Genomic DNA, 12,268 nt, shown 5'->3' with positions numbered 1-12,268 from the left:
TTAGCTTTTAAAGGTGCCACAGGACTCCTTTTGTAGGTTTTGCTTCCCTCTATGGACCCGGCACACTTATAGTTCTGAAAACTGTCCTCTTATTAATCAAGGATGTCAAGTTCAATATTGTCCAAAATAAATTGTATAGAATATGATTAGCCTTGGGGTGTTGTGACAAATGAACAAAAATCCCAAAGGAAAGAGTGGTGACAATATAGCAGCTTTGTAAATAGAAGCTATTGAAAGTTGCATGGTGAGTCTGTGACTCAGGTGACAGTGACTGATCGATTTAGCAAAATTTATATACTGCTTGTTTATAAATAAAACTAAGTGGTTTACAAAAAATATTATTATTTATTAAATTTTTATACCCACAGTGCCTCTGTCTTGCCAGGATTCGAGCTCAGTTTATTTCCCCTCATATAGTCCACCATTGTATTCAGGCCTTCATGACCTCCCCGATTCAGATGTTTTCAAAAAATAAAAATAGAGCACCATCAGCATACGAATGGCACCCTGCCCCCAAACTCCTAATGACTACTCTTAGTGGTTTCATAGCACTGGGGATAAAACAGTGGCCTGTGGTATAACTGCCAGGGAGCCAAAAGGCACTCTTCCAGTGCTGCTTTTTGGACTTGGTCCCATAGGTGGGACCAAGACAACTGTAGTACAGTGCCCCCGATTCCCACTTCACAGAGCCAGTCCAGGAAGATTCCAGCAGGCATCCCCAGACTTCAGCCCTCCAGATGTTTTGGACTACAATTTCCATCATCCCTGACCACTGGTCTTGTTAGCTAGGGATCATGGGAGTTGTAGGCCAAAACATCTGGAGGGCTGCAGTTTGGGGATGCCTGGTCCAGAGGTTTTCATAGTCCAGTGTGCCATGGCACCCCAGAGTGCCTTGAATGATGGTCAGGGGTGCCTTGGGCAACACTGGTCTCTGTCCCCCTTTCTTCCTTCCTTCCTTCCTTCCTTCCTTCCTTCCTTCCTTCCTTCCTTCCTTCCTTCCTTCCTTCCTTCCTTCCTTCCTTTCCCTCCCTCCTCTGATGCCCTCTCGCATCTCAGCCTCCCAAAGGTTTGTACAGCTGTTTGTTGCAGCAGCCCTAGCTATAAGCCCTGCAGGTGAATGGTGCCTCTGGGAGGCACCTCTCTTTGGGGCAGGGGGGTGCAGCTCAGAGACCAGGGGTGGCAGCAGTGGCTGCCCAGAGGACTCCCAAGGAGAAGTGAGGGGAGGCTGCCAGCTCTGCAGGCAAGGGGTGACCTAACTGGGCTCCTGAGCCTCACAGGGGTCCTGCAGAAAGAATGTGGTTGGTCAAGGGACAAACAAAGTTGCACTACTCTCATCCCATTCTCTTTGGATTGCCCCTGTACACCTCCATTCATAAGCGCCGGCTCCTAAAGGCTGAGGCACTTTACCCCCTGCCCCACAATGTTTGGGTTTTCTGTGGATTGATGTTTGCTCTTACGGTATTAAGCAGTAAGCAATGGGTTTTCCTGGGGAAAGCAACAGAACAAAAAAAAACCCTCTCAGACACTTGAAAACATGAGACAAAGGGAAGTGCAGATGGACCCTGAGCCACAAATGTCTTAACTCTAGAACCAGGCACTTATTTTTCAAGTTGCCAATAGCAGGGTTGTGTACTTTTTTAAAAGGGTTCTGCTTCAGTGTCTTTTACTAGGGTTATCAGAAGTTTTTAAAAGAAGGCTGATGGTGGAGGAACCCACTCTGGCACCTGGGGCGGGATGCTGAGGGGCGGGGCGAACCGCCCAGCTGTGCACATGCGACGTCCGCACAGACTGCGCATGCGCATCAGCCCATATGGTTGCCATGCAAGAGGCAGCCCGTACAGACGCCCGCATTGACGGCATGCGTGAGCGGCAGCCCATACAGACACCACACGAGTGGCGCCCTCGGTTGCTCTGCAGCTGGGGGGAGGCAGCAGGCCATCTTGTCACACAACCGCCCCCTTCATACGCCCCTCATGGCAAAGAGACGGAGTGCTGACTCAGGAAGGCCCTGGTTCAAATCTCACCTCTGCCATGAAGTCATAAGGTAGCCCCAAGGCAAGCCATCTTCGCTCTCATCCTCTGCCTTCCCACCCACCTGCCACTGCAATCTGGAGGCTAACACAGACATGTGGTAAGGATTACATCAAAACAATGCAGGTGGAGCACTGGTACAGATGTTTCTTATCTCTGCCCCTACTCTTTGTACCTTTAACATCAGCCTGACATGGAGAAATATCTGGCATAAATATTCATAGTGTGGTGAGCTTTACCAGTTGTGGTTACCCTAGTTATCAGAACGCACCTTGTACCCAATTACATTGAAAGAAGTAACTTGGGCCATTAAAAATAATAATGATGGCAATATGCCCACTTTTGTCATTCAGAAAACTCTGCATGTAGTAACAGATGTTTAAGCATCTATTGGCCAATTGAACCTGACAGTCCTTTGATTGCGAAACCAACAATGGAGACACACCTGTCCCTGAGCAGAGTTTTTTTAGAACTTCCAGAGCAGGAGAACAGATGAAGTGGATCTACTGGATATACATTCTGATATATTCTTATTTTGCTTAGGGAATTGACACAAGAAAGCTGGTGTCCACCAGAGTTTTGTTGCAACCCCTGCCCACCCAGCTCATAAAAATACTGCAAATTGGATAAATCACCTGGCTGTTAATAATAATAATAATAATAATAATAATAATAATAATAATAATAAGCCCTACAAAAGATGGAATATATTAAAGAGGTAGCTTAGGGTAAAAAAGCAGGCACACAATGCCTGCATCTGAATAGATCTGAGGTGCTTGTCCCAGCAGGCTTCTGCAAACTGAACTGCAGCTGTATAAGCAGGAATACATTATGTGAAATCTTTTGCTCTCATCACCACATCTGCATAATTGGGGGAAGTGCCAGTAGTTGAAACTTTTCCCAGTTGCACAGATGCCTAATGAGAGGGAAAGGCTTCACTTGCAGAAATCTTCTTACACACCTGTTAAAGGCTCAGAAAATCTGCCAGAAAATGTTGGCAACTCCAATCCAGAATGCAGTAAATATCCTGTACTGTAGTAAAATAGGTCACTGAGTGTTTGATAAAGGGCTTTTTGTTCCTAGATTAGAAGCAACATCATCATAGAAGGCAGCATTCTTCAGCCCTCAAGGAAAAGCTCAGTTTGAGCTTCCTGGTTGTCCAGACTTGCTACTGCTGCTGCAGCAGAGCTGCCAACTTTTCAGCCAGTCCCTTTAGCTCTTCCTTAACCATTTGAGCTACAGCAATGAACAGGTGATTTGCTCAATGGCATGAAAAGCTTCACTTCTGATTTCTTCCAGTCAGACCCCAGTTAATGGCACAGGAGCATTTTTCCCCCTGAGCAGTTGCACATATGGCCATTTCCAAATTTTAGATCAGTTGCACGAATAATGTATATTCTCAGTGGTTTAATTTCGTTTTGTCTTGGGTACACTGTTTCTGCCCCCAGTTCAGCAAAGCTTATAGATAAAAAATGGGGAGGGGGTGGCCCATGATACTGAGGGGTTTGTCTGTTCACTTTTTGGTTGGGAGAGGCAGTGGAGATTGGGCAAGATGGGGCCACATCCTCTTGGGTGGCATCTGTGCTGCCCATTTGCTTACCTCTCCTCCCCACACTACTGCTGAAAGAGAGAGGTGGGCGGTGGCTGCTGTTTCTGTGACTTCTCCTCCTCCTTACTCTTGCCCCTGTTTACACGCTTGGAGTGGCAGGTGTGGTTCAGCTCCTGTTGATTGGTGGTGGTGGTGGTTAGAGCATGGTGCTGATAATGCCAGGGTTGCCGTTTCAGTCTTCGTAGGGGCAACTGCATAATCCTGCATTCCAGCAGGTTGGACTAGATGACCCTCAGGGTCTCTTCCAACTCTACAAGTCTACAGTTCTATTATCCCCTCACATCATTGGATGCTTCCTGCGGTTGTGTGTGCTTGTGTGTTTCCTAGAGTGGCAGAGGACCAGATAGCAACAGCCAGACAGGGCCTTCTCACTTGTAGCATCCCTTCTGGGGCTCTCTCCTAGGGAGGCTTGCATAATGCCTACGTTATTAACTTATAGGCACCAGACAAATACCTTTTTATTTCCCGAGGTTTTTAACTTCTGGTGCATTTTTATATATCCACTTGGTTTTTTTGTGTTGTGCTCTCTCAACCATTTTATTGATGATGTGTGTTTTGCAGTCTGCAAGCTGTTGTAATACTTCCTTGGAAATTCTTAACAGTATAGAAATGTTTTAAGCCAATGAATAGGATTCAGCAGTGGACCCTCTTCTGTTGGGGTGTCGGTCTCTGTGGGTGCCTAGTAATGCTGATCCATGGCACCAGCCCTTGTCCTCGAGTCCTCGACTAGTTCCACTGCATTTTTTTAAGACTTTGCTTAAGTTGTAAGGAGGACCTAAGACCTCTTTTTCCAGTCTTATGCTCCCTTTAAATGGAGATAAATCTGCAATTTTCAGCACTCTTACCCAATTGTCTGCAGCCCTGTTCTCCCAAATAAGTGATCTCCTGCAGATTGTGTAGTAATCTGTGTGATTGTCCGTATTTTTTCTAGCGAATCACTTGTGCCTTTTAAGTGTATAGAAGCAGAAATTCTGCAAGTGAAGCCCCCCCCCCCCATTGCATGGAGTGATAATGAAAGCCTCCAATAACAGTGATGAGGCAGAGGAGCACTGCTAGGGGGGGAAATGTGGCAATCCTAATTGTCTATAATCGCCTGCAATATACTGTCTATATTTAAAGCAGCTTCTTATCATTGAGGCAGTGCTAATGAGGGATTTTACCAGAAGCTTAACAGCAACTGTCCATTAGTTTCCCTGGGCAAAGGTGACCAATTGTACCCTTACAACCTGTAGGGTTGCCACCTTTCTCACTGGTAGTACTGCTTCTCCACCTTTAATAGCAGGTGGAGGCTTCTCTTGGCATGAAGAGAAAATTATGGGGAAAGCTCCACCCAATACTATTTTGCCACTCCATTGCCTTTCTGTTCTGAAAGGTGTCCCCCCCTTCCCCTCCTTATACATGCAAACATAGACAATGAGGGGCCTCGGCTGGAAAGCCTCGCTTCCTTTTCCAATCCCCATGAGGAGGCCATTGGTCCACTGAGCTCACCAAGGTTCTCAGGCAAAGGTTTTCTGCCCCTCTGGCCAAGATCCTTTTAATGAAAACATTGAACCAGGGACCTTCAGCACAACAGCACATCCCCCGCCTTGGCCTCTCCTCTCCTCTCGCAAAAGAAAATCCAGCAGAACTAACAGATTCCATAGAAAATGCCAGTTAAATGCAGCACAGACATACAGTGGTTTAATGGAAGAAGTGTTTGTGTTGCAATTGATGTAGCAGGCATACACAGCAGGTTGCCATAGAAACAGCCAGTGTGCTAGATACAGGAGGGCCTCCTAGCCTTCGGAAGATGCTGAGCTGTAATGGCTAGAGCTCTGCCAAATCAGGAAGCATTTCTTGGTTTTATTTAAGCCGAAGAGCAGATTAATTCATACCAGTACTTTGCATTCCTGTTCTCGCCCCCCGCCCCCCGGTCTTTCACACCAAGTACAGTATGTGAAAATAATACAGTGACAGAGAAAGGCAGGGTTGTAGTTTACATTATAGCATAACTGCATAACCTAGCATATAATATTTTCTAGTTGGTTCTAATTCTGTCTGCTAACTAGTCTGACAGCTTCTTCCTCAGAGGCCCTTTTCTGAGTTGCCTCCACTGTGTGAGGAGACATGGCTTTTTTTGGTTTGAGAACCATAGTCAAGGGTGCTGCCTATGTGACAAGCTTCTTTGTCATATCCTGCCATTTTTGGCACAGTAACTGATTTGCTGTTCCACCCTTTTTGAACGTAGGATGATTCTGAAGAGTACAAGGCAGTATACAACATGCAGTAAAACACTCATACAAAGCGGCCTTATATTTTTGTTCTGCTTTCCCACTTGTTAATTAGATCCTCTACTTTTATTGATTGCACTATTTCTATTAGTTTCATCTAAGCCTCCCTCGGTACTTGGCTGGCTGAAAGGCAGAGTAAAAAATGTATGGCAGTAAGTCCCACTGAGTTCAACAGGGATTTCTCCCGGCTAACTGGGCATAGGATTGCACCCTAATAAAGACAAGCAATTACTCTAGTAGCTGGCAGTCTGTTTTATGTTCAGATGTTTCTACTATCTTATAAACAAACTTAAGATACCAAGTTTTATTTCATTTTTAATTAGAAACTATCTCAATTAAGTTTTCTCTTTTGTAGAACAATACAGGTTATTTTCTTGATAAATGGTCCTTTGGGAATAACTGTAAATATCATTTCAGCCAACAGCATATTTGGTGTTCAAAACGTAGACATCGCATTATTCTCAGCAAAAACCCCACTATTCCTGGTGTTGAGCCAAATAAATAGATGGGGGATACGGTACAGTTGTAAAGGCCAGACTACCTTCTGGTGAGCTTTGGCCTCATAGCAATAGTTATCTCCTGTGTGGGTGGGGAGCTCATTAAGGTGATATTGACAAGCTGGAACATGTATAGATGGTTAACGGTCTGGAAACCAAGCCTTATGAGGAATGGTTGAGAGAGTTGGGTATGTTTAGCCTAGAGAAGAGGAGACTGAGACAAGATAGGTTAGCCATTTTCAAATCTCCCTCGGGAGGTTCTGTACTCTCCTTCCTTGGAGGTTTTTAAGTAGAGGTTGAATGGCAATCTGTCATTGATATTTTAGCTGAGATTCCTGCTGCATTGTAGGGAGTTGGACTAGATGCCCCTTAGGTCCCTTCCATCTCTATGATTCTATGAAATATCTAAAGGACAGTAGTGTGCCCGTTCTTGAAGGATCCTACCCTGAACCCAGAGTTTTATGACAATACTGCTTTGTCACAAACACCCCATTTTAGGTGAAGGTTCTAGAGAAGCTAGTGATAGCTCAACTCCAGGTACTCTTGGAAGAAGCAGATTAACTGGACCCGTTCCAATCTGGGTTCCATCCTGGTTTCTGATTTGATCCTGGCATGTCCTCTTTTCCTTAGAATGTCCCTATTTTCAATGGAGAAATGTTGGAGGTTATGGAGTTATCTGACCCCCAAGCCATCTGAAGGCAATCCTGTATAGGGAAGTTGTTGTTTTTAAAGTTTAATGTTATATTATGTTTTTATATATGTTGGAAGCTGCCCAGAGTGGCTGGTGAAACCCAATAAGATGTGTGGGGTATAAATAGTAAAATTACCATTATGGAGTGGAATGTCCCTGTTTTCATCAGAGAAATTTTGGAGGGTATTACAACATAATGTGTAACTTATGTGTTGAGCTTCTTAACTGTGTTCAGCAAGTTATTGTCAGTATCCTAAGTACACTAAGCGGGCAGCGTGCCCTGCTAAACAGCATGCCCCATTATTGGAGATCGGGGCTCCAATACCAGTAAATTCCAGAGGGGTAGACCTGTGAGCAGCAAAAATAACAGATGTTTTTGTCATTATTGCGGCATGTGCTTTGTGAATCATGAGTTGCATGAAATACTGAGGAGAAAACTTCATGCATCTGCCAAAGTAGGCTCTAGTCCACAAAAGCTAATGTCACAATAAATCTGTTTTAATGTGCCATAAGACACTGTTGTGTACCAGAATGTCTGCAGGGAAAGTTTTTTCTTTTCCTTGCATAACAAGCACTCTTGCACAACTTTTAAAGGGACGGTCGGTTTGCTTTGCAGTAGGTTCCCAGTTAAGAGTACACCCCTGAAGAAATTAGTCCCTCAAAAAAAGATATCTCCCTTGTACCTAGAGTTCAGGGCCGTCTCAAGCATGTCGGGCACCCTGGCGCCGTGGTGCGGAGATCGCTCCGGCGCCCCCGGCCCAGCACCCTGGTGCCCCGCACCACCCAGCCTACCCCTAGAGCCGGCCCTGCTAGGGTTGCCAGACTCAATAGAGGACAGGACTTCTGTGCCTTTAATTGCCCTGCTCTCTTTTGAGTCTGGAAACCTTAAAAAGAAACCAGCAGACCCTTTGCTTGGAAATTAAAGAAAGGGTCTGCTGGCTTCTCTTTAAGGTTTCCAGACTCAAAAAAGAGCAGGGCAATTAAAGGCACAGAAGTCCTGTCCTCTATTGAGTCTGGCAACCCTACTTGTACCTTGTGCTTTCTCCCCCACCCCATCCCTCCCAAAACCAAGAATAGACTGTGCTGTGTGTGCTTTGTGGAGGAAGCAATCCCTTCATAGCTGCCAAGTTTTCGCTTTTCTCGCGAGGAAGCCTATTCAGCATAAGGGAAAATCCCTTAAAAAAAGGGATAACTTGGCAGCTATGAATCCCTTAGATTGTTAACACTGTGTCTACTCTGCCTCTTTTTAATGTTTCATTTGCTTTGTTTTCTCCTTAGGTCTCAGAATGGGGATGAGAATGGGACTTGGCCAAACAACCAGTTTGATACAGAAATGCTTCAAGCCATGATTCTTGCATCAGCGAATGGTCAGTTATAGCTAACATGTTCACTAATGTTATTACTTTCAGCTGTGCTGGGAGTGAGCGGGATGTGTGTGTGTGGAGGATATTTAATGTACATGCTTGTAAAAGTTTATACAGCAAGCTTGTACTAAAACAGCTTCAGGGTTATGGCAAGAGAGCCAAGGTTTGCGTGCTTCCTGAATAGCTGTGCCATTATTTATCACCATACAGAATTCCATGGCAAATGGGCAGCTGGCTGGTTTGCAACTCTTTGTAGATTAAAGGGCTTCTTTGTTCTTAGAAGAACTCTAATCTCTTAGTCAATTAATGTTTTAATAACATCTACAGGATTTTTTTTCTTTTTTAAAAAAAGCTCAACATAAAAATAGCTGGTGGTGGGTTCTCAAATATTGTTCACATCGCTGCCTACACATCTTAAACAGTCCTGGTTAACAGTTGCTCAGGCTGGTTTAGAACACTGACACGCATCTTTGGAATTAAAGCATTTACATTTTAAAACAGAGAGGGTTAGAATGCGGAAGTTCAGTTCAGCTCTGAAATGTGTCTTGGTAAAAATAGCTTTAGGGGGTCCATATGTTCACCACTGTCTCTCAGCAAATCCAGATCCAATTTCCTTGCTTTGCGAATTAAAGGATTGCTTTTGAGCTGTCTTCTGCCCAGTTCCAGGGACTAGGAAGACAGAAGCTAACCCCACAAATTGCAGATTGCCTGTTGATCAGTTGCAGACAAGCCAGCGTTTAACTTTATAAAGAGAATCTCAGACAAAAGTCTCACAATTTTTTGTTGTTGTTAATGTTTATTTGTCACTTTTTTAACACAGAAGAGTGTCCCAAAGCAACATACTGGATAAGACTTTAAAACTCTGTAGAAAATACAATACCTTAGCATGCTGACCTATGAATATTTATAATACCCACCCCACTAAGAGATGAGCACTAAAAGGACAAAAAGCATCACTTACTACCCTCCCAATTAACAGTCACAGCCCTGGGTAAACAAATAGGTTTTACTTTGGTGCCTAAAAGCAAACAACAGTGGTGCCTGGTGAACTTCCCAGGTGCATTTCACAAACGGGGAGCCACCACCAAGAAGACCCATTCTCATGCTGCCACCCTCCACAACTCCCTCAGAGAAGGCACACCAAGAAAGACCTCTGTTGATATTTATGTGGAGTCACATGGGGAGTGGCGGTTCTTGAGGTATTGGGGTCCTGAGCCACATATGGCTGTGTTAGTAAAAACCAGCACTTTGAATTGAGCCCAGAAACCAATTGGCAGCCTCTGCAGCCAGGCCAGAATTGGTGTCATGTACTCAGATTGCCTATCCCAATCAGCAATCTGGCTGCCAGCTTCTGAACTAGCTGCAGTTTCCAAACCATCTTCAAAAGCAGCCCTGTGCGTAACACTTTAATCTAATTTAGAGGTTACCAGAGTGTCGATAACAGGTAATCACTGTCCAGAGGTTATCGCTGTCCAACTGAGGCCACTTGTGCCTCAAGTGACACTAAAAGATCCCAAAGTACCCCCAAACTGTGTACCTCCTCCTTCAGGAGGAGTGTTAACCCCATGCAGAACAGGCTGAATCCCAACCATCCAGTTTAGTGAAGCACCCAGTAACAGCACCCGAGTCTTATCTAAATCAAGCTTGTTGGCTCCCATCTAATCCACTTATCAGTGCTAGGCACTTGTCTAGCATATCCATCACAACTCCTGCAGCTGCAAAGAGCGAAACAGAGCTGCCTATCATCAGGTTATTCAGAGATCAGGTTATTTAGAGATAGGTCTCACTGACCTCAGTGGGGCTTACTGTCAAGGAAATGTGCAGAATTGCAGCATGCTTGCAAGTTTTAGATGTGATATCTTGCCTGGGGGTAAATGCGGCTAGCTAATCATCATATTTATCCTTGCTGAGCTGACATCGCCAAGTGGCTTGTCCACATGGAGCATTATTTAGCTGTCGATGCTAAATAATGCTCATAGGGCCAGCAGCATTGCCTCTGCCCATGGCGCTAACTCCCACGGGAGCCAAGGCACCCAGAGTGCTCTTTAGATCCCTCCCACCCAGTGAGACCAGCCAGGAGGAAGTGATCCAGCAGCTGCTTGCTCTGTGGGCAAGTCCAGACACAGATAAGGAGGAGTGAGTTGTGTAAGGAAAGAATACTGCCAAAGCCTCTCTTCCTTTGGCACCTTAGAGAGGATGGAGGTAAAGGAGCTGCACGTCAGGAGGCAAAGAGCAGGACCAGTGCTTTGCTGGGACCAAACGGGGAGCGCCCTGGCAAGGCTGGACAGAGCTCCCAGGCAGGCCACCTGTTTTCTGCCAGAGAGGGCCCACTCTGGATCTACAAAGGGGATCTGGTAGAAAGGGAAACAGAGAAGCTATAGCAGTTCCTGGGGGGAGGGGGAAGATCTAACTGCATGTGCAGCACACACATTTAAGACATTCAGTGCCTGCTATTTGCGGAACCTCTCTCCCAAGCCACATAATGGGCTTAGTTCAGCAAAGCACACAAGCAAGCGGGATGCATTCAAGCAATCATGCTGTTCACGTCAGTGCTTTCTAATGTCCATTTAAGCAGATTTCCCCCATTATTTTGCCAAATGGAGGTGGGAGGGGTTTATTAAGCATTCACCTCTTGTATTAGCTGTAGTCTCTGCAAATCAACACGGATAGTGGTTAATGTCTGCTCCAACGGGCCCTGTTTGCCAAGTCCCTCTACACAGTCAGGGTTCATCCAGACTTTATTTGGTGCCGTGTTTCTATGCACAGGTCTGGATTTCAAAGCTCTGTGTCCAAGCAGTTTTGTTTTGTTTTTGGTTCTGTGCTTACCCCATGAAAACCTGCTCTTCACCACTGAATCAGAGCAAAAGGCAATCAGAGTTTCTATGGATTGACATTTGCTCTGATTCAGTGGTAAAATGTGGGTTTTCCCTGGGGAAAGCACCAGGACAAGAAACAAAACAAAACACAACTCTGCTTGGATATGGAGCTTTACAGTGCGGACATATGCCTGGAAAGTGCAACACAAAGGAGGGCCTGGATGAGCCCTAAATCACTGTCCTGAGTTTGTATTTGAGGGAGCGTGGCTTTTGAAAAATAGGTTACTGTGTCTATACATTCACTGGATTTGCTGCTCGCTTTAGCTCCCCCCACCAAAGACTCTGGAGAGCACATCTCTGCCAAGCGACTGATGACTATCCAAATGCTTCCAAATGTATTTGAGTTGCAACTATTCTGCAGTAACTACAAGCAGATGCATTTGTCTAATAAAACAGTCTGTAATGTTGGGATGTTGTTTTTTTCAAAGGAAAGCTATTTTTGTTGTGCAGTTTTAGCCCAACATAACACCAGTACTGTACTGAATAGTGAATGTGAACAGGCATTCAGTCCATGGTGTGAGAATAGTGTCTGTATTTTTATCTTTTAAGGCTATGGGATTAATATATTAGTTTCAAATGAAACTGCATTGAAATATTGACAATGCTGATTAAAATGCAGCTGTTTGATCTGTGTTTGTAGCTGAGTCACATATAATTTTTTTTATTTTCACCTTATCCTTCAAAAAACATGACGGTGCTGTGAGCTACCTTTCTATTTGCAGGGAGGTTTTGGCAAGGGAGCATTCATAAACAAAGAAACAATCATGGTTGTTTCCCCCATATTTTGAAAATACAAAAAAATGAAGTGGCTGCTACATTTTATATTTTCAAAATATTGGGAGCAGGGCGGGGGGGCACCTATGGTTCTTTTGTTGTCCCGGTAGCTCTTGGTGCAACCTGAAATCTGTTTTGAACCCAACGGAGACTAAT

At 44.8% G+C, this 12,268-nt stretch overlaps 1 protein-coding gene across 26 annotated transcripts in view; it reads left to right on the top strand.

The window, feature by feature from the left end:
• The window catches only part of LOC118079302 (protocadherin gamma-C5), a 269,776-nt gene that overhangs the window by 245,118 nt on the left and 12,390 nt on the right, over positions 1-12,268 (top strand). For all 26 annotated transcript variants that reach the window (XM_035103378.2, XM_060278099.1, XM_060278101.1 and 23 more), the window contains one exon: positions 8,377-8,465. In XM_035103378.2, coding sequence (XP_034959269.1) covers positions 8,377-8,465 — 89 coding nt within the window. The remainder of the gene's footprint in view (positions 1-8,376; positions 8,466-12,268) is intronic.

The sequence above is a fragment of the Zootoca vivipara genome, chromosome 8 (genome assembly GCF_963506605.1).
Source record: "Zootoca vivipara chromosome 8, rZooViv1.1, whole genome shotgun sequence".
In the NCBI taxonomy this organism is placed as follows: Eukaryota; Metazoa; Chordata; class Lepidosauria; order Squamata; family Lacertidae; genus Zootoca; species Zootoca vivipara.
This window is presented reverse-complemented; position numbering and strand designations above follow the sequence as displayed.